This window comes from Cydia fagiglandana, chromosome Z (assembly GCF_963556715.1).
Source record: "Cydia fagiglandana chromosome Z, ilCydFagi1.1, whole genome shotgun sequence".
NCBI classification, from domain to species: domain Eukaryota; kingdom Metazoa; phylum Arthropoda; class Insecta; order Lepidoptera; family Tortricidae; genus Cydia; species Cydia fagiglandana.
The window spans coordinates 31,335,208-31,356,484 of record NC_085959.1 but is presented as its reverse complement, the minus strand read 5'-3'; the positions used below and the strand labels follow the sequence as shown (position 1 = coordinate 31,356,484).

The following is a 21,277-nucleotide window of genomic DNA, read 5'->3' as shown; positions in this document are numbered from 1 at the left end:
AAAATAATATATGGCACTCATAGAAATGTCATAGAAGGTGGGTGACAGGGCTGTTTGAGACTATGAGCCATTCGATTACGATTGTCAAAATGTTGTTACTACAAAATAAATCATATACAAATCACTACAAATACATCTCAATTCCTCAACTTATTTATATAAGGCGGATACGGAAAACATGGGATACATTTTGTATTTCATATAAAACCATTTTATATTTTACTGAATTCTTAAGATATGATCTTTGACGAGATTTTAATATAGTTTGTCGAAGGACTGTCACATTTCAATCATAGGGAGAATCGTACCTTCTTTGTCTTAGACTAGTACTAGCATCCAGAAGAAAAGGATGAGTATAGTTTTCCTGGTTCTTACTGACTGACAAATTGGTTTGACCTTACTATAGTTATTACTGTTTGTTTATTGACTTTTTTGCTCTTGTAACATTTTTTACGCCACGCATGAAAAGTATGGAGACTCGAATTGACTCGTCAAATTCGTGACGTTTAGGACAGAGTTCCTCCCGATTTATATTTTACAAGATAATGGAGCTTCACTAAAATAATTATTGTTCTTTCTCTAGATAGAAATAAACACTTAAAACATCATGGCTTTGAAAAAAGTTAAAGGCAATTTTGAACGTATGTTTGATAAAAACCTAACAGACTTAGTTCGCGGAATCAGAAATAACAAAGATAATGAGGTAAGTATCTATTTATTTAAATGATTTTCGAAGTATTAAGTACTGTGTACATTTACTGCTGGATCAATATATTTTCAGGCAAAGTACATAGCTCAGTGCATGGAGGAAATAAAAGTAGAGCTACGACAAGATAATATTGCAGTGAAAGCTAACGCCGTCGCTAAGCTCACATACGTAAGTACATGTTATCAGTTACAAATACATGTGTAAGTTTTATTTTTCTACTATCATAAAAATTACAACGGATGATTATAATGTCCATCAGGACAGAGGAGTCCACACGTGAAAATAATATGTCCATATTAAATGATAATTGTGTTACATTTATTTAAAGCAAATAACATAAAAGTAAACATATATAACTGTCTTGAAAATAATTTGCGTTTTGTTTGACATATTTTTTTATTATAATTTGGGGTTGGTATCAATTGTATAACATCCACAGTTATCAGCTATACATTACTGGTGAAATTTTTTATATCGGTAGGTATGTACAGTCAACAAAACTCTTGAGCTTAGGGTGGTATTCCACCTGTCCAATGTCCTGTATTCGGTCTCATATTTTGCTTAATGAGAGATTGAGATGCAATAACATTGGACCAAGATATTGGACAGTGGAATACCACCCTTAGCAACTGTGCCTACTTATTTGTATGCAGGGGTGCTCAGCTAAAAATGTTTCTGACTGTCAAGTGTGACAAAATTGATAATTTAAAATAGCATATAATATCTCAAACACACAAATATATTCCTATACATCTATTGCTTGTCTTGGCGGGGGCACTGCCGAGATAAAAAATTCTTATAAGGGATTTATCTAATCTTGTTTTTAAATGTTTCAGTTACAAATGTTAGGATATGACATATCATGGGCTATATTCAATGTAATAGAAGTGATGAGCTCAAACAAGTTTACATATAAAAGAGTTGGGTACTTAGCTGCTAGTCAATCATTCCATGCAGACTCTGAGCTGCTAATGCTGACCACAAACATGATCCGTAAGGACCTGAATGCTCAGAACCAGTATGAAGCCGGCCTGGCACTCAGTGGCCTTAGCTGTTTTATATCTCATGATTTAGCAAGGGATCTAGCAAATGATATCATGACCTTGGTTAGTATTTATTTAAATTATTATCTCATATATATTCTTCAAATAAGGGTGATATTCCATCTGTTCAATATCTAGGTCACATCTAGTAATTGGGTGACTTCATCCACTTGACTAAAACAGCCAACATTTGATCAAATAATTATTACAAATGACATTTAATTCAAAATAGCTATGCTAATAGTATGTCGGGAATTGTGGCTGTATCATATTATAGGCAGCACATCAGAACCTTCAATTGTGGATGATGAGGGCCTTCAATGAAATACAATGTTCGACTCACAATCTTTACTGCACAAGACTCATTACAAATCACAACATGCGATACGTTTCTTATCTTAAGCAAACCAGTGGATTAGTCCCAGGAACCGCCAGAGACGTCAATTTCTCCTATTAGTTCTTATCAAGCTCTCTTTAAGAATGATTGACAGCATAACTTCAATTGTTTTGACAGTGCACTCTATGACGTCTTGGCAGAACTGCGTCGAACGCCACTCAGGTGTACGTAACACCCTAGTTTGCTCTATTTGTCAAGGTTTGCATGATAAAATGCCACTTGAAGGCGATAGATGGCACATTTCAGCCATTCTCCGACATAAAAACTTGAACCAAGATATTGGATAGGTGGAATGGGTCTTCTTCAAAGAAATTTGTTCAAATATTGGATATAGGAATTGGGCAGATAGAATACCACCCAAAGAGACTTTATATTGAAATTGTTTTTACATTTTAGATGAGTTCTACCAAGCCTTATTTAAGGATGAAGGCAGTGCTGATGATGTACAAAGTATTCCTTAGGTATCCAGAAGCACTTAGACCAGCATTTCCCAAACTAAAAGAAAAGCTGGAAGATCCAGACCCAGGTAAGTGGTGCTATATGAAAACACTTGTTATATTTTATCTTTGTTTTTAGGGACAGCCTGTATATGTTGTTAATGTATACACATGAGTCATAAGGTTTTTTTAATGTGTTCACTGCAGTATGGGGTAGAAAAGCCCCATTCAAACTATACTTATTGACAAGTTACACTAATAGCTGACTGCAGCAATAGGGATTGCAAATCCGAATCTATTTTACAAAATCCGGATTTTCGGATAATTTTCACGCCGAAATCCGAACTTCGGATAAAATCCGGATTTAGGGAATGTTTTCTTGGTACCAGGAATAAATTAAAAAAAAACGACTTTCTAATATGAAATTAGTCTTTTTATTTACTGTAATAGTCTTATGCAGTGGCGTAGCTAGGTGGGGGCGGCGGGGGCGGCCCACCCCGGGTGTCACACATTTAGGGATGATTTGGTTTCATGGTGGTATCATGGTGGTATCAGATGGGTTGATGTAGGGTAACCGATGGTGACCATGCTCACATAATCTCGTCTGCCAAGGTGTTTCGGCAGGAAAAGCCTTGGCAGACTTATATATTCCTGACATGAGGGTCCATACCTACCGACTGGAATTGGTTTCATGGTGGTATCATCATCATCATCATCTCAGCCATAAGACGTCCACTGCTGAACATAGGCCTCCCCCTTGGACCTCCATTCGTACCGGTTGGAAGCGATCCGCATCCAGCGTCTTCCGGCGGCCTTAACAAGGTCGTCCGTCCATCTTGTGGGTGGACGTTCTACGCTGCGCTTGCTAGTCCGTGGCACTCCACTCGAGCACTTTTCCACCCCATCAGCCATCTTCTCTGCGCGCAATGTGACCTGTCCATTGCCACTTCAGCTTGCTAATCCGGTGGGCTATGTCGGTGACTTTAGTTCGCCTACGGATCTCCTCATTTCTGATTCGATCACGCAGAGAAACTCCGAGCATAGCCCTCTCCATAGCTCGTTGTGCGACTTTGAATTTTGAGATGAGGCCGATAGTTAAAGACCACGTTTCGGAGCCGTAAGTCATCACTGGTAACACACATTGATTAAAGACTTTCGTCTTGAGGCACTGAGGTATGTCGGACGAAAAGACATTACGTAGTTTCCCGAACGCTGCCCAACCGAGTTGACCTCCTTCTCGAAGTTGGACCTATCTAATTGGACTACTTGTCCTAGGTAGATGTAAGAGTCAACAACTTCGAGTACCGAGTTCCCAAAAGAGACTGGGATGGGCACAACATTGGCATTTGACATAAGTTTCGTCTTGTCCATGTTCATTTTCAAGCCCACCCGTTGTGAAACTCGGTTGAGGTCATCGAGCATTATGCTGAGTTCCTCCATCGACTTTGCCATGACTACGATATCGTCGGCAAACCGAAGGTGAGTGATGTATTCGCCGTTGATGTTGATGCCAAGTCCTTGCCATTCCAGGAGCTTGAAGGCGTCTTCCATTACGGCAGTAAACAGTTTCGGAGAGATAACGTCTCCCTGCCTTACGCCTCTTTGCAATGGAATCGCCTTCGTGCTCTGCTCCTGTACTCGGACCGACATGGTGGCGTTACTATACAAATACTTCAACACTTCGATGTACTGATAGTCAATATGGCATCGCTGAAGAGACTCAAGCACCGCCCATGTTTCCACCGAATCGAAGGCTTTCTCATAGTCCACAAACGCTAAGCATAATGGCAAGTTATACTCTTCGGTCTTCTGTATAACTTGCCGCAGCGTATGGATGTGGTCTATGGTACTATAGCCTTTTCGGAAACCGGCTTGTTCGGGAGGCTGGAAGTCATCATATCTGTGTTCGAGACGGTTCGTGATGACCCTTGAGAACAGCTTATAGACATGGCTCAGAAGCGTGATGGGTCTGTAGTTCTTCAATAGGCTGTTATCACCTTTTTTGAAAAACAGCACCACCTCGCCTCTATTCCATGTTTCAGGCGTTTTGCCCTCGGACAAGACGGAATTAAAGAGCTTCTGGAGGACTTTAAGTACCGGTGTTCCACCCGCTCTCAGAAGCTCTGAACTGATTCCATCTTTGCCCGGCGCCTTGTTGTTCTTAAGCTGCTTCAGGGCCATCCTAATCTCGTACAGACTGATGTTCGTACAGCTTGGCTCTTGGATCTCCTACCAAGCTGTCAACGGGCTTTGCGATCGAAGTGTATAACTGTCCATAGAACCTCTCGATCTCGCCTAAAACCTCCGCTTTGCTCGACGCTATGCTGCCATCTCCCCGTTTCAGCTTCGTCAGCTGGCGTGATGGCGTGCTGGATGGTGGTATCAGATGGGTTAAATTAGGGGCCCCGGTGGCCACCTTTGAGAGCATCTGCCAAGCACTTCCGGCAAAAAAAAATACTGGCAGATTTCGCTTTTCTGCGTCTACATGTAAATTTCTAACTGCTGCCATAATTATTATTTCGGTATCAGATGGGTTAAATCAGCCCCCTTTTTTCACACCGGAAGTGGCCTTCTTTTTTGTACTTTCGGCAAGTTCCGCCGCGGCAGACTATCGAATTCGGACTTAGCATCACTTTTATGGGAAACCATTGTGCGGAAAATATGCGGCCGGCTCTTCTACTAATCCGGCATCCGGCTTTTGTTGCACGAGCCTGCCGCGCGCGGAAAAGCCAAGCCACGGTGACGCCTGAGCCAAACATCGAACACTCAGTTTAACCTGAAGTCACACAGACACCGCGCTTGTCATGAGGCTGTTCAAGGCCCAAGGCCAGGGAGTGAGCCAGGCAACCCCCCCTCTACCCGCTTGACGCGTATTTGCAGTAATCAGAACATTTTAACGGTGCAAAAGGCAATTGTATAATAGTTTAACAAAAAATCCGAAAATTCGGATTTGGGTTTAAAAATCCGGATTTAGAAACGGATTGAAAAATTGGCGGATAATCCGGATTTTCGAAGTTTGAATAATCCGGATTGCAATCCCTTAGTGTAACTTCATTGGAAGGTGTTAAAAACAAGCCATATGAAGACAGTATCAACTTTATCACTCACTTACTCATTGGTCACATCACACATAAAGTAGGTTTGAAACCAAAGAGTTATAGATTGTAGAAGAGAAGTAAAGACTATTCTAAGATTAAAATGTGATAAACTTTCAGTAATATAGATATAATGAAATAAAGTAATATTTCAGGAGTCCAATCAGCTGCAGTAAATGTTGTTTGTGAGTTGGCAAGAAAGAATCCAAAAAATTATCTTTCATTGGCTCCTGTGTTCTTTAAGCTAATGACAACCTCCACCAACAACTGGATGCTGATCAAGATCATCAAACTGGTAAGCACTTTTTCATTGCACTTTATGAAAGTCATGTCTTACCATAGTAAAATAATTTAAATAATGTTAAATTTATTATTGACCTGAAAACATCCACTGAACCTTAATATACCTACAAACTTGCTAAGTAAATTAAGGATAAAAATATATTATGTATCTATTATACAGTTTCCCTAGTAAAAACAACAGATGCAGACCCATATCATGATAAAGTGCTGGCATAATTACTGAATAATGATACAAATTTTATATGTAAACTAAGTTCGGGACTAGTTGGTTTGTGTAACACATAGTCTCGCTCATTTCCTGTGTTATTACATAATGCTTTTGATGGTAATCAGATTCTTATATAAAAAAAAGATCCTTTTTTCTATTATATTTCTGTCTCATAGAATTCGCAGTTTCGTACCTCAAGATAACCTAAGCAATTGGCAATTATGATAATTTTGTAAATCAATTAGACGGTAAATATCATGACGCATTTTAGCGCATAATTCATTTTAATGGATTAGAGAATAAAATTATAGACAACATGGAAAATCCCGATAAGTAATGTTAAACTTACAATTTTTGGTAATTCTCCACAGTTTGGTTTAATGACACATTATGAACCTGATATCGGAAGAAAAATAACACAAAGCCTCATTGATATTATTTGCAGGTACAAGTAGATGAAACATGTTTACCAGCCGCTAGACTCATCACACCCCACCACAATGAATACGATTTTGTTCTGAATATCACTGATAAACACTATATTGACTATGGATGAACACCTTTTTGGCACTTTTTGTCTTATTTGGTTGCCGTGTAGGGAGAAAAATAAACATGAAATTTGTGTACCTACTAATTTGAAAAAGGAAATAATAATAATATCAGTCAAGATGTCCGTTAATGCTAATGGTCGCAAGTGTAGTCATCATAGTAGACAGCCGCTTCTGCATAAGCTAGTCTTATGCGGTGTCATTGTGTTTGTTGCAGTTTGGTGCCTTAACCCCATTAGAGCCCCGGCTTGGCAAGAAACTGATAGAACCATTAACTAATTTAATTCATAGGTGAGTTGGTCACATTTCATTTTCAATTCAATCTTACCTATAATGAATGGTCTAAAGGTAGTTATTTTCGGTATTAATAATGTGACCATTTATTTCTCATAGAAATGACAGTTTATAATAAGGTTCATCTAAAAGGCTTTCATTGCTTCTTCTGCTAACACCACCTCATTTTACTTTAGCTAAGTATTTTCTTCACCACATATTACTAAGTAGTCTAAACACACACTGGCGTGATACTACGAGTACAATCATTGCTTTATTGGTTTCATACGGAGTATAACCACCGTCTATGTATCGACCACATCTTAATTAAAAAAATGGATTATTTGTGGTTTGCTTTAGGACACGCCTACTAACATGTAAGGCAACCCTATTGCATCCCAGGAATCATCTTTCCAATAATGTATTTCAACATTCCAATAATATATTTACACACCTCTAGACATCATGTCGTGTAAATATTTTATTGGAACATTGTAATTTTTTTTTGGTATTTCGACCGTAGGTACTATATATTTTGTTATAAATAATAAATCATGAAATCATATTTTAACAAATTCTGTATTAAGGTATGTACCTTATAATCGATCAAGTTGTTTCAAGCATCCTAATATTTACTGTTTTGTGTTTGAGCAATAATGCACAGCATACAAACATCAGTATGAGGTTTCCTATTCCTAGAAACTTACAAGCAAGTAGCAACTGAGTCCCATTTATTATCCGCCTTCACATGCCTTTATAGCTACTTATTTAATTTAAGATTATAATTTTAACTTTCGATAACGAGGGTCATTCCCATCTTCCGACCAAGACTACATACATAAATATAATTCAGGGGCCTTCAAATTAACGCCGGTAGAAAAGAAGCGGAGAGCAGAATTTTATTTGAACGTTTGGGTGCGTGACTTAATTTCTAGTAATAATACCGCGCTACCTGTCCAACCGTCTTAGAGCTGTTTCCCACTGACGTCCAGTTTTTTGCGGGTACGCGGGTAGCCGGGTACCTTTCACACGAGGATTCTGTTTGCATACTACAGAAAACTGAATCCTGCAAAAAACTGTACCCGCAAAAAACTGGACGTCAGTTGGAAACAGCTCTTAGGGTTCTGTTGTACTGTGTGTGTTGTAAAGTGTTTGAAGACGGGAATGACTCTATAGGCGGTGGCAGGAAAAGATGAGCTAATGTTCGTGCATGTTGCAGTACATCAGCTATGTCGCTGTTGTATGAGTGCATCAACACGGTGATCGCCGTGATCATCAGCATCAGCAGCGGCATGCCCGGCCACGCCGCCTCCGTGCAGCTCTGCGTGCAGAAACTGAGGATACTCATTGAAGATAGCGATCAAAACTGTAAGATTCTACGCTATTACTTTATTACCCATATTTTTTAATATACCTAATGCTTAAGGTTCCGTCACACAGGCGGCGCCTGAGCGCGGCGTGAGCGTTTTATATGTAAAAGCGTGCCTGTATGACGGAGCCTTTAAAAATGAAAAACACACCACTGGAATCGATTTCTGTAAAGTGCCACGCCTGGCTTTGAAAATCATCTATTGTTGTTATTAATAAGGTTTATCCACATAAATAACGTACTTGATCTAGTAAACTACATTTAAGGGCATTAAGCGCATTGAAAACGGGCCACTTTCTATGACAGTTCCTTACGCGTTATCATATGAATTATGATGATGAAATTAATTGATGAATATTTCTGAGTTTACCCCAATATTTGCCGGCAGTGAAATACCTGGGCCTGCTGGCGATGTCGCGCATCCTCAAGTCGCACCCGAAGTCTGTGCAGGCGCACAAGGACCTGGTGCTCGCCTGTCTCGACGACAAGGACGAGTCCATCAGGCTTCGAGCTCTGGGCCTGTTGTACGGAATGGTCGGTACTGTAAGATAAGATACCTAGTTCTTTATTGTACTTTGTTGTCGGTGTACTCTGTGTGTATTGTTATATCACTGTGTTACCTCGCTATTTTCCGGTTGCATTTCAACATTGGCCTTAGGCATTGTTGCTTGAAATGGTTTCAGCTCGTTTATACCTGATGAAATACCGAGATCAAAACATCACACAAACAATTTTTTAAATCTTTTATTTAGTTTCACCAGTCCATTGTCTGCATGTTTGTGATCAAATCTTGCGAGCTAAATTATACAAACTTCCTATTATGCGATTTATCGTCATGAATGACAACGGCGGGGGTATTAACATTTTGGCCTAATGGGCGATATGCTAAATTAAAACTAATTATACAAGTGTGAACTTGTAGTCATAAACAACCACTCAAATTATACATATTATATTTTTTATATGGGCCAAAACAACCACCCGTTGGGTCCCACAAATTATAAGGGGCCACGGTAGACCTCGTCGGAGATGGCGGGACGAGCTTGACGCCTTTGACAGAGTAGTCTCTGGGAGACTTACGAGGATAGGGATACGTGGAAGAATAAGAAGGAGGCCTTTGTCCAACAGTGGGACAATATGGGCTCATAATAATATTTCTTTTTTATTGACTACCAACTGTGTATATTAGTTATCATTCGCAAGAGATGTGAAGGCCCCATCTCCGTATAACCATAAGCTCTTGAAACAATCCTGTATGTTTAAAGCACTTTTAACGCTCAGGTATCAAAGAAAAATCTAATGGAAATCGTGAAGAAGCTAATGTTACACATGGAACGCGCGGAAGGGACGCTGTACCGGGACGAGCTGCTCACGCGCATGATCGAGATCTGCTCGCAGAACAACTACCAGCACGTGGTCGACTTCGAGTGGTACGTCGCCGTGCTGTCCGAGCTCACCGAGATGGAAACTAGCGCCAAACACGGTACATTATTCTCAACTAGTAATCATATTACATTTAAGAAGTCGACTATAATGCTTTGGCGTAATCAGAGATGATCACAGCACTAAGTTGTAGTCTTAAGTTAGACGCACTCATCTACTTTTTAGGGTTCCGTACCCAAAGGGTAAGGTTTTTTTTATCCAGACTTAGATTATAGTACTGTATCCAAAGTTGGGTATTTGATTGTTTGAATTTATTTGATTTTCTACCTTAACACAAATTTAAAAAGATCTGTACCTAAGTGAAACACATTGCCCATTAGTAACATGTTTGTCCTATGGACTTAATGATACTGACACATACCAACTAAAAAGGGTATTGTGAACTGACTTTATTTTATTGAAATGCGTGGAGCCGCATTTATATAATAACTAAGGCTATATATTTTTATATTATAAGCCAGGCAATCTCATAAAAAAAACCCCGCAAACGCCGGTTTACTCTATTGAACTTTGTTTTGCATTTTCCTACGTTGCACATTTTCTTGGCGAAATACGATATGACACGCAAGTTGTTACCATGCAGGCATCATCCTCGGCACCCAGTTATTGGAAGTAGGAGCACGCGTGGCGGATGTGCGCGCGTTCGCTGCGCGCGAATGCGCCGCGTTGGCCGCGCGCGCCGCCGCCTCCCCGCCGGGGCCCGCGTCGCGCGAGGTGCTCTATGCGGCCGCCTACGTGCTTGCCGAGTACTGCCAGTGAGTGATGTGTTGATGTGTCGTCGCAGACTGCACTAGGCACATTGCCTAGGACGGTCGCGCTTTCATTGTCGATGAAGACTAATATGTACGTCAGTCGTGGACGTCATCGAGATCGTAAGAAAAGTACCTATACTGTCAACTAATAGAAGTAGAAACGAATTAACGTACAAAAATAACAATTATGATCACTCCAGCAACACGAACGGAATCAGTTTTATCTGCGTCGTACGAAGTCATTATATTAAAAAGGTTAAAACTTATAACATCACTTACAAGAAATTATTCTTATAACCTAAAGCAAACTAGCCAATTCAAATAAATGACTTGCGGGAGGCATGTGCCGTCTTTCAACCGATTGGGATGATTATGATTCAACAAATTGCTTGTGCTAACAGGGAGGAAGACGTGATGCGCAACGCGATCTCCCCGCTGCTGCTGTGCGCAGGCGCGGGCGGCGGCGCGATGCGAGCGCGCGCCGTGTGCGTGCACGCCGCCTTCAAGCTGGCAGCGCGCCTGCTCGCGCGCTACGAGGCGCGCCGGGACCAAGCCGCTGCGCTCTCGGTAAGGCCATACGATATATTATATAACACATGTCCTCTGCTTCTGCCATTCTGCATGTATGAGCTCGAAGCAAAATTGACAGTACATTGGCAGAACCGTGTTGCTTTCAATAATTATATTTTTTTAATGTTTTGTGGTAATTGCCTTGCAAATTTTATTTACTTGTATAATCCAGAACGGAAATCACCTAGCTTATCGCGATTCAAGTGCGATTTAGTTCACCTCGTAATGAACCGCGTCGAAAGGATTAAGAGAGGACTAACGCAAAATTATAGTTTCAATATTTAATTGTTAACTACATGCTTTTACAAAGGCAAACGCCATGTAAAGGTCATACCGAAACTAGATTTTATCTGCAAGAGCAGACGCCAACCAAAACCTTACTAAGTCGGAGTGACTAACTCTCACTCACATTGATAGAAAAAAAAACACAAGAAAACCTGTCAATTTTTTTAAAAATTTCAATTGCATATTGTTACCAGCAGTATAACTTTAGTATAAAAGAGCTAATGTAATGATATAGCCTAGGGACGTGACGTGACGAGCAAGATTTTATAGCATAAAATTCATATCCCTTGTTTCCTGGCTTTACGCCCACTCTTTATCCCCGGGTGTTTTTTTGTCAGGTGGTTCGCGAGGCAGTGGCGGGGCTGCGGCCGCTCCTCTGCAGCGAGGACATGGAGGTGCAGGAGCGCGCGCACAACGCGTCCGCCATGCTGATGCTGCTGCTGCGCCGGCTCGCCCCCGAGGACTGCCAGGACGAGCCCGTCGAGAAGCTGCTCGACCACGAGCACAGGTGACTAGAGCCGAGACGTATTGTGGTTAACCACAAGCAGTCTATGGCTATGTTCTGAATCACGCTCACAACGCTCACAGTGCTGGCTGCCGGTCCGAATCAGTTAGCCAACAGAATTTTTTTTGGCGCCTGTTGTCAATGTCAAACGTTACCTTGACGTTTGCGCTCAAGGCGCACGATATCTCATGTAAGCGCTATGAGCGTGAATCGGTCAGATTGTGAACGTGCTGTGAGCGTAATTCGGAATATAGCCTATGTCTCACACTTCGGCCAGTAGCATCAACCACAAACGTAGCTGTCGTCCCATCGGGGCTTTCCAAACCATACAAATTTAACACGTTTTACGTAAATAGCTGATATGAAATTAGAATTAGTGAAGAACTCATACTACACTGTACGTCAGTTGACGTCTTTGGTGGTCAAAGATTTTCGATTTTTCACCTTACCCTATAAGGGGTGTCTGTGTAACATTTTCATTTACCAAAGTCTGCCGCTGTTCCAAACACTCATTTAGTAGATATAGAAGTAAAGTTGAACATTTTGTTTCGCCGCAGTAACGAAGTGGAGGCTGAGAAGAGCGCGGAGGCCGGCCCGGACGTGAACGGGGACGCCGGCGTCGGTTTCAGCGGCGGCCTGATCGCCGAGCTGGCGGACCTCTTCGACGGCGAGCTCAAGCCTGTCGCGCCCAAGGCACAGAAGAAAGTGCCCATGCCTGGAGAGTGAGTACCAACATCTCTACCTATTTTACTCGTCGTTATTTGGAGAAAATCCGTATAGCTGTGCAGATATATGCAAAGTTAGCACTGCAATCGGCACATTACCCTGTATTTCCAAAAGTAGACACGAAAATTGGAAGAGATGTTGTTCGATATGTATCGGATGTCGTTATATAAATTGATTGAAGGCCAGAAATCAACTTAAAAAAAGTCAGCTTATCACAGCTTGCGAATTCTATTTTCATTCCATGTCTTTTCATATTACAAATTTTGCCTTGCGAATTTGTTTATATGTGTACTTGCATTTGCCCTTGCGACTTTTACCAGTTGTCAAATATTACATTTTTGGAAGAAATTTCTTATCGATTTGTTGGCGGATGGGGGCTAGGCGAAAAAAAGTGTAAGATTTTGTCGTCACAGACATTATGTAACTGAGAAATATGTAATTGAGACACCGCCATTTTTTATCTATTGATTATATTAAATTCATATCAACAGCTGCTATTCGATTTTAATACTACGAATTTCTATAATTTTGTAAACCTGCTTTGCGAAATTTCTTGGTTTCATGTTATTATTTGTTCTCAAATTGGACAAACCTATAAATTTATAAAAGCCACATATCAGCGGTTTTATGCGATAAACGCATGCGTCAACGGAATGTCGGAAAAATGACAATGCGCTTACTGCGTAAAACAATGTAGTCTCATTAGATTAACTGATGTGAAATGGGTCTGCGGCATAAAACCGCGCGCTTTAGTGTTTATTGATACATCTGCACTGCAATTTTTATAAAAAAGGTCAATCGTAAAAGTGCATGAAATACGAGAAGGTTATCAAATTGAGGACCATATTTAGCAGAAAATCGCGCGTTATTCAAAATGTTTATGGTAAATCGATCTTTCGCGCCTGCATTATTTATTTTAATTTCTACTAATATACTCTGGCAAGTTACCAAGCGCTTGTGGCCTTGCGGTACGAGCGTGCGACTTGCAATACAGAGGTCGCGGGTTCAAACCCCGATTCGTACTCAAAGAGTTTTTCAAAGCTTATATAGGAAATATCATTTTATATTTACCAGTCTCATTTCGGTGAAGAAAAACATTGTGAGGAAACCTGACTAATTCCAATAAGGACTAGGCTTCCCCTCTGAGTTGAAAGGTCAGATGGCAGTCGCTTTTGTAAAAACTTGTGCCGTTGCCAATCCTGGGATTAGTTGTCAAGCGGACCCTAGGCTCCGTGAGCCGTGGCAAAATGTCGGGACAACGCGAGCAGGCGTGGCTTACTCCGCGATTTCGTCGCTTTGCTACAGGTAGCTAAAAGTATATCCGTTCTACCCCAATTTTGGGGAAAGCCATAAGTCGCGCGTAGCGCTGTCGCCACCTAGCGACCATATCTGTGCTGATCGTAACAGACGCGTTTTGTTAGAGAGTGAATCTTCTGTACCTAGTGCTATTATTTATTCTGTGACGCGAGAAAGATGATGTGAGAGCCGGATCTTGCGCCTATGAATAAGTTACCGAACTGTTTTGAAAATTGCAACAAACGTGAAATCATTGTGCGACTACTAAATACATTTATCGTTATTTTATCAATCCTCTGTGCTCCTATACTTCGTTTTTTTTTAGCATTAGAAATTAGGTAAACAATCTCGATGTGTCTTTAAATTGAAAAACACATTTTAAAAATAAGTTACGGCAAATATGTAACAATTATGAATCTAATACGATCATTTATATTCTTCTGCTTTCATAAAGTCTATTTCAATAGAACTTGCTAACTATGTAAACAAACCGCCATATTGTAATTGTCTCTGAATGATCAATTTACTAGTGATGGGCAAGACTCCTACATACTACTTTACTAATGTCAAACCATATCGAATAATAAAATACCAAAAGTAAAAAACAAGTAGTTACTTATTTTTATTAATTTGTATAATCACGATCAGGAGACAAATTAGTACTTAAGAATCATGTATTGATGTTTATTGTTTATTGTTTATTTGTTGCATACAATTAACACTTACAGTTCAACCTTACGTGCTAATTGGAATTACATTACTTAATAGCTAGCAACATGCATTATTCGAATAAATGAGTGAATATATTATAAGTACCTAACTACATTCGATTTAAATCTATAACACATTACTGACATTACATTAGGAGTATGACGTTATTACATAAAAGAGATCAAGGGAGTAAAATAATTGATTAAATGTCATTGAAGGATAATTAAACTGTGGGATTGCAATAATTAATTAAATGTCATGTATATAAATAAATCAAGGAATTGCAATAATTAATTAAATGTCATGGATAAAAATGAATCGAGGAATTACAATTATAGTACAAAGTCATAAAAATACAAATTCGGGTAAAGTCAAGCAGATGAGTACAATATGGGCAATTTATTAAAATTAAGTCAGTCGTACATAAGCAATGTCAAATATTTCCAGCGAATAATTATTATAGCATATTAGGTAATGGAGCTAGTGGTAACGATTGATTCGATGTACCGATTTGATGCGCCTAGAAATTTAGACTCCGTCGTGAAAAAAATATCTAGGTCATTGTCGCTGTCCAAGATGTTGTTAAGCAACGTTAAAGCCTGGTGAAGAGGGGACGTAGCAAGCAGGCGCGTCCGACCTGGAGGTACAGCAAAGAGACCACGGCTACGGGGCCGTAGCTGTTTCGCGGAGAGACGGGGAACCCGCAGGCTTATTTGTAGTAACAATGGTGGGTTTGTTACTTGTCCCCGAATTAATTGAAAAAAATATTTTATTAGGTACATATTTCTACGTGACTCTAAGGATATATAATCTACCATACCTAAAACGAATAGGGTGGGATAAAGAAGGGGATAAAAGCCATATAACTTCTTATAGAGGAACCTTATGAATGATTTTTGAACTTTTTCTATTAGAACCGTGTACTGTTTTTCATGGGGACTCCAAATAACTGCGTTTGTTTCGAGTTTACTTCGAACGAAGGCGTTATAGAGTACAGTCATAGCAAGCTTATTATTGAATAGCTTCGCTTGACGCATGACGAATCCCAGGCATCTGCGGGCTTCGTTACAGGTTATTGTAATGTGGTTATTAAATGTGAGCTGAGTATCAAACCACGTTCCTAAGTCTTTAATTTCATTGACGCGTTTCAAAGGCTTGCCCTCTATGACGTAAGGATGGGTTATAGGGAGTCGAGCTCGCGTGTACGTGTGTGATGTATTTTATAACCGTGGCGGTAGGTACAGAGCGTGGGTTGGGTAGTGTGTAGCGGGTTTATATTACAAACTTTAGTCACAACACTACCCATCATAGACAATTGTAGAATTTAAAAGAAACAAAACCGCCATTCCATCAGGTCCTAATAACCTAACTTATGAAACCATTTTAAACTTTTAATTAAATATCCAAGATACAGTTACATATTTATGTATTTTACGGAACGGGTCGTTTCAATAGTGTATATGTGTATGGTTTCAATGGTATTTGATGAGGTGGTGTGAAAATTCAAAGAGAAATAGTGATAAATCAAAATTGCGTTGTTTGTTTACATAGTTTGCAAGTTCTATTGGAATAGACTTTAAGTAATAGTTTTATACTTTTATAAAGCGTTTTTCAATTAAAAGACATGTCAAGATCGCTTACCTTCTTGCAAGTTCTTTCTAATCACTGTAATGCAAAAAAAACGGACTATAGATGCTAATTATATATATATGAAATTGTAGATAAATAAGCCTTGAAGAAATGTATTAACTACTTATTGTATGCAACAGCGGTTTTGTCATTTTAAAGATTGTTATTTTAATTAGAAGTTAAGAAATCTGTACTTTATCGATATTTTAAAAAATAGACTTGTAATAAAAATATAGAGGGCTGATTAATCTAATTATGCGAATGTGTGTACCGATACACTTTTAAAGTATAGGCTAAACGAAACAATTTACTTTTAAGGTAGTCCGAGTGTAAGTAATTTTTAAACTTAAGACTTCTCAATCAAGAGGTCACAGGCAGATTATCATCTTATTGAGAATTAGCATGTCGAACACAAGGGGCCGTATACTGACTGTAATAACCATGTAATAACAGGTTGTGAATTTGATCTGGCTTTGTTATAGATAGGACCTGTTAGGGTCAAAAGTTATCTGACAGATCATATCCTTTTTTTCTCCAGACTGAGCATAGTCGCGCTACCCCCTCTGCCACGCATACGGTAATTTTGCTCCATGTTCGAGTCGAAAGTGTCTTTGTGTGACGTCCGTGTCTTTGAACGGACCAATCACGGCACGGGACTTCGCTCATTCGTCTCGCGCACCCCCGCATTTTTGGCATCATCGGTTGCATGAAATAATTGCTCTAAACTCGGTCTAGAGGATTCCTAGTCTATGCTTGAGGGATATATACGGCTTATATTAATTTATGCTGTTAGTCGGGCGTAATTTTTTTTTTTAACTTCTTTATATCACCAATTTTCTTTATACCAAATATTGGTAAGATGTTATTGTCATTTGCTATATGCTGTTTTCCATCTTTCTTGTACAGTGCGAACCTTGAATGCCACACTACAATCGGTACACTACAGCTACGCGAATTATCGCTTTCTTGTCTTTGCAAATAAAACACAAAGTAATACGAGTGCAAAGCGACAGTATTTATTTCTTATACAAGACTGACAACTCTGTTTCTTTAATGGTAACTGTATTTCTATTAGTGCAGCAATGAAAAAAGGCTAAGCTTTTATTGCATGCAGTGCAGCGGCGAATATAATATTGTTTAGCCATTGCGAGTACCTACTGCGACCATAACATAGCGAAGTTATTATACGTATAGTATGAAACTGTATAATATTAATAGTTGTATAAAATATGCAACTGTCTTAGATTAACTGCAAGGTTCACGAAATATAAATAAGTTTTTAAGTATGTATGTTAGTTTGTTTTTTTTTGCACGCTCTAGCCGTGGTGCTAACAAAGGTGCTAAGTGAATAGTATATATTGCTGTAGTTGCGAAAAAAAAATTAAGCGAAATAATTCGGTGACATTTCAAACAGTTGTCCGCTATATTGTTATTTTTTGACAGGGCACAGATAGACATCGCAAGCGCAGACCCATCCAGCAATCAGCCACGATAGAAAATTGTTTCAAATATTTTAAACGGCTATTAAATTTATCTAATTATATTTGCACAAACAAAAATATTAGATTATAAACATCAGTATATTAAAAGTAAAACTCATTTATACCTACTTGTTTCGTATGAATTAGTGATTTAATAATTCCCTATGGAGTTATATCATTTTATTTAGTATCCATAACTCCCGCGGGAACAATATAGGGCTTCAGTACACCTGCGTGAAATAAGATCTTTTTCGAGCAAGTGTGATGAAAATAATCAGTCGTGCACGCAAGAACCTTAAACCTATTGGTTGCAGTCTGAACCTGGACGAGTGGCTGTCGCGCGACCGCTGGTCGTCGGAGAGCTCCAGCTCGGAGGACGACGGCGAGCCGGTGTTCGCCGCGCCGCAGCCCGACGCGCGTCCCACCGCGCAGTTCACGCAGGAGGAGCTGCACATGGTACGTGGCTGACTTATTACACCAGACCTCCTCAGCAGGGAAGAAATAGCCCTTTTCGGAATAGATGATGTGAAAAAAATTATACATTATGATCGCCTCCGGTTGGTCACTAGCCGTGACTAGCTATAAAGGTCAGAGAGGCCCGAACCTATATATATATTTTAGTAAAATGTATAATAGAAAAAGTTTATCATTGTTATATTGCTTGTAGCTACGCGAGGCGCGCCGGCAGGAGCAGGCGAACAACCCGCACTACCTGAAGGACGACTCGCCGCGCTCCTACCAGCAGGAAGACGTGCCGGTCGCGGAGATCGCGCTCGAGGTGCCGCTCGTGGTGCGCGGTCAGTATCCTACTACATTACACTACGGTCTGATAGCGCGGGAGCCGGCAGGCGGTCTACCCGCACTACCTGAAGGATGACTCGCCGCGATATGAAAAATGGCGTCGCTGTGCAGTTGCGCCAACGTTGCGTCGAGCAGCAGCCATAGTTGACTAGACGTAGACGCTCGAGAGACGCGGGTGTGGGGTGGCTATATATCTTAATTTGATACATTTTTATAACATAAATATTAAATGATATAATTAGTGGTATGCTAACTTAGCTTATTAATATTCCAGCCAAACGATCCGACGCTTACCTGACTGTGTCAATGCGGGAGAGCTCGAAGAAAGGCAAGAAGTCGAAGCGACCGAGTGGCAAGCGGAAGAGCAAAAAGGAGCAGTCTTCCGAGTCGGAGAGCGAGGGCGAGGTCGCGGCGCGGCCCGTGGTGGCGGAGGGCGGGGAGCTGCCCGAGGGCGCGGCGCCCTCCGACGACGAGCCCGCGCCGCCCGCCGACGACCCCCACCGCGCGCTCGACCTCGACCTTGACTTGTAAGTCGACACGCACATGCATACACTACTTAAAGTGCCAGTTGCACCAACTAAAATTAGAGGAACGATCAACGTCATACGTATTAAGGGTCGGTTGCACCAAACTGTTACGAACGTTAAAGAGTTCGCTAAATTTTTATGTATGGAAAGTTTCATAGTAAAGGCGCGGGGCGCGCCGGCTGACGATGATCAGTCTGTCAAATGTGGTTGGTGCAACTGGCACTAAATTTCTCATAATTTAGCGGACGCTTTGACGGTGAGAGGCGGTTTGGTGCAACCGGCCCTAGGACTCCGCATTATGTTTACCAAAACTCCCGCTTTCTAGTCCTGTCACCTCACAGGCAACGAACATTGTTTACATGTGGCGAACGACCCCGTGCCATAACGCCATTAAGCCCTATTTTACTTGTTAAATACAACAGTACAATCCTTAACACTTAAGTTACACTTACAAAGCCAGGGCAGGCAACTCAATTTTAGTTTATATTTAAAATATGCAAATCGTATTGTATGTCTCTTACTAAATTTGGAAATAATCTGATGATGACTTATCCCTGAATTTCTCCCCAGAAATAACACAGTTGTATTTAATCCAAATTGAGCGAGAAACTTGAAAATACGTATAAATCATCACGTTAACACGTGAAATATAACAGTGATCTACCCATGTAACGTTAACCTTAGCGCCACTTGCATCATCCCATTAACCCCGGGTTAACCGGTTAAACCGTTAATCCAGTGTCAAATTGTACTGGTAACTGTAAATGTAATTGTAACTCCAGGTTTAACGGGTTAACCCCGCGTTAGGGAATGATGCAAGTGGCCCCTAGTGACATAAATTCATAATCGTTAACTTGGCACGGAACTGTCATGTGACTATTCTATCGCATCGGTACTCAATGCTGTAGGAAAAGGAACCAAGTGAGCAGTCTTGATATCATGTATCCTTTTTTTTCAGACCACTACGCGATGACGAGCTACTTACTTCTAGAATACATCAGTATCCCTCACCAGAGTCCGGCCTTCTCAACAAAAAGATAAAAGAAACTAAGAAAGCCAAAACCGAAAAGAACGCCACTGAGAAATCTCAAAAGAAGAAGAAGGAGAAGAAGAACAAACGCACCAAAGAAGGCGACTTAATTATAGCTGACCTGGATAAATACGTAGCACCAGAGGAAGCACTCATAGAGAACACAAAGGGGAAAGAGAAGAAGCGATCGAAGACAAATAGCGGCGCCGGCGAGCGGGAGAAAACTAACAAGACTGAAAATCACAAGAAGGCGAAGAAGGAGACGAGAGACAAAGAGTCTAAGAAGAGATCCTCTAAAAAAGGTAAGCAACATATCATATTGTTTTAAGGGGCCCACAGATTACCAGTTCGCCGAACGATATCAGCCTGTCAATTGTTCTGAACTCTCACGTTTTGCGTTTCACCGACAGGGCGATATCGTCCGGCGGACTGGTAATCACAATCAGTGGCCCCTTTAGGCTCAGTTTCTTATAGACCCATCAAATCTTATGCATGTCAACTTAAATAAGTATCAGTTCAAGTATGTAAACAAAACGAAGAGCTTGCGTAGATACTAATCACCATTTTATTTTTCAGATAACCACGAAACGAAAGTAGGCTATGAAGAAGCATTAGGAATTTCTACACCTAGCAAAGAAGTTCTATAGAAACCTGTTTAGGTCGACATACTTACGCTATGTATAGGAAATATGTCCTTGATTCTTGTCATATTACTCATGCTATGTTTCAGTGCAATGTTGAGTTGAACAATTAAGTAATAATTTTATTATTGTTAGTATATATATATATATACGGCATTGTTTTCATTAATATTTAGAGGTAAACATGTCCATTTATTTAAGTAACATTTGTATTAAGTCTGTAGTTGCAAATGCAAGAAAATAAAAATACTTATAATCATGTACAGATTTATTAAAAGTATTTATATATGCGTATTAGGTATTTTCCCTTCCTACTTAAAAGATTTAATAAAAAAACACTTAGACATAATTAATTACACACAAACGACGTAGTTTTTTTACACTGTGTTGATCACGGATCATTACTGTATCTGGATATTTCACAGGCAAAATTTAAAAAGAACATAGGTAACTAATCGGGTTATCGATAAGTAAATATATCATTTATACTTGGTCAAG

At 40.1% G+C, this 21,277-nt stretch overlaps 1 protein-coding gene across 2 annotated transcripts; it reads left to right on the top strand.

Annotated features, from left to right (window-relative positions):
• The first annotated feature begins 485 nt into the window (after nt 1–485).
• LOC134678154 (AP-3 complex subunit delta) lies at nt 486–21,010 on the top strand. 2 transcript variants are annotated; one of them, XM_063536607.1, is made up of 18 exons: nt 486–703; nt 782–877; nt 1,546–1,815; nt 2,546–2,675; nt 5,837–5,976; nt 6,564–6,637; nt 8,233–8,381; nt 8,771–8,916; nt 9,664–9,865; nt 10,409–10,580; nt 10,979–11,144; nt 11,771–11,940; nt 12,495–12,659; nt 18,095–18,236; nt 18,448–18,577; nt 18,856–19,108; nt 20,067–20,440; nt 20,715–21,010. In XM_063536607.1, the coding sequence occupies exons 1-18, from the start codon at nt 608–610 to the stop codon at nt 20,783–20,785; spliced, it is 2,946 nt and encodes a 981-aa protein (XP_063392677.1). In that variant the 5' UTR covers nt 486–607; the 3' UTR covers nt 20,786–21,010. The 2 variants fall into 2 exon arrangements, with proteins under 2 accessions (XP_063392677.1, XP_063392676.1); XM_063536606.1 differs by lacking the exon at nt 6,564–6,637 and adding an exon at nt 6,958–7,031 and having other exon boundaries at nt 487–703.
• The last annotated feature ends 267 nt before the right edge of the window (nt 21,011–21,277 follow it).

Coding starts and splice junctions, on each gene's coding strand:
- LOC134678154 (XM_063536607.1), top strand. CDS start 608: ATGGCTTTGAAAAAAGTTAAAGGCAATTTTGAACGTATGTTTGATAAA. Junction 1,816..2,545: donor CAAATGATATCATGACCTTG/GTTAGTATTTAT, acceptor TTTACATTTTAG/ATGAGTTCTACCAAGCCTTA. Junction 18,237..18,447: donor CGCAGGAGGAGCTGCACATG/GTACGTGGCTGA, acceptor TATTGCTTGTAG/CTACGCGAGGCGCGCCGGCA.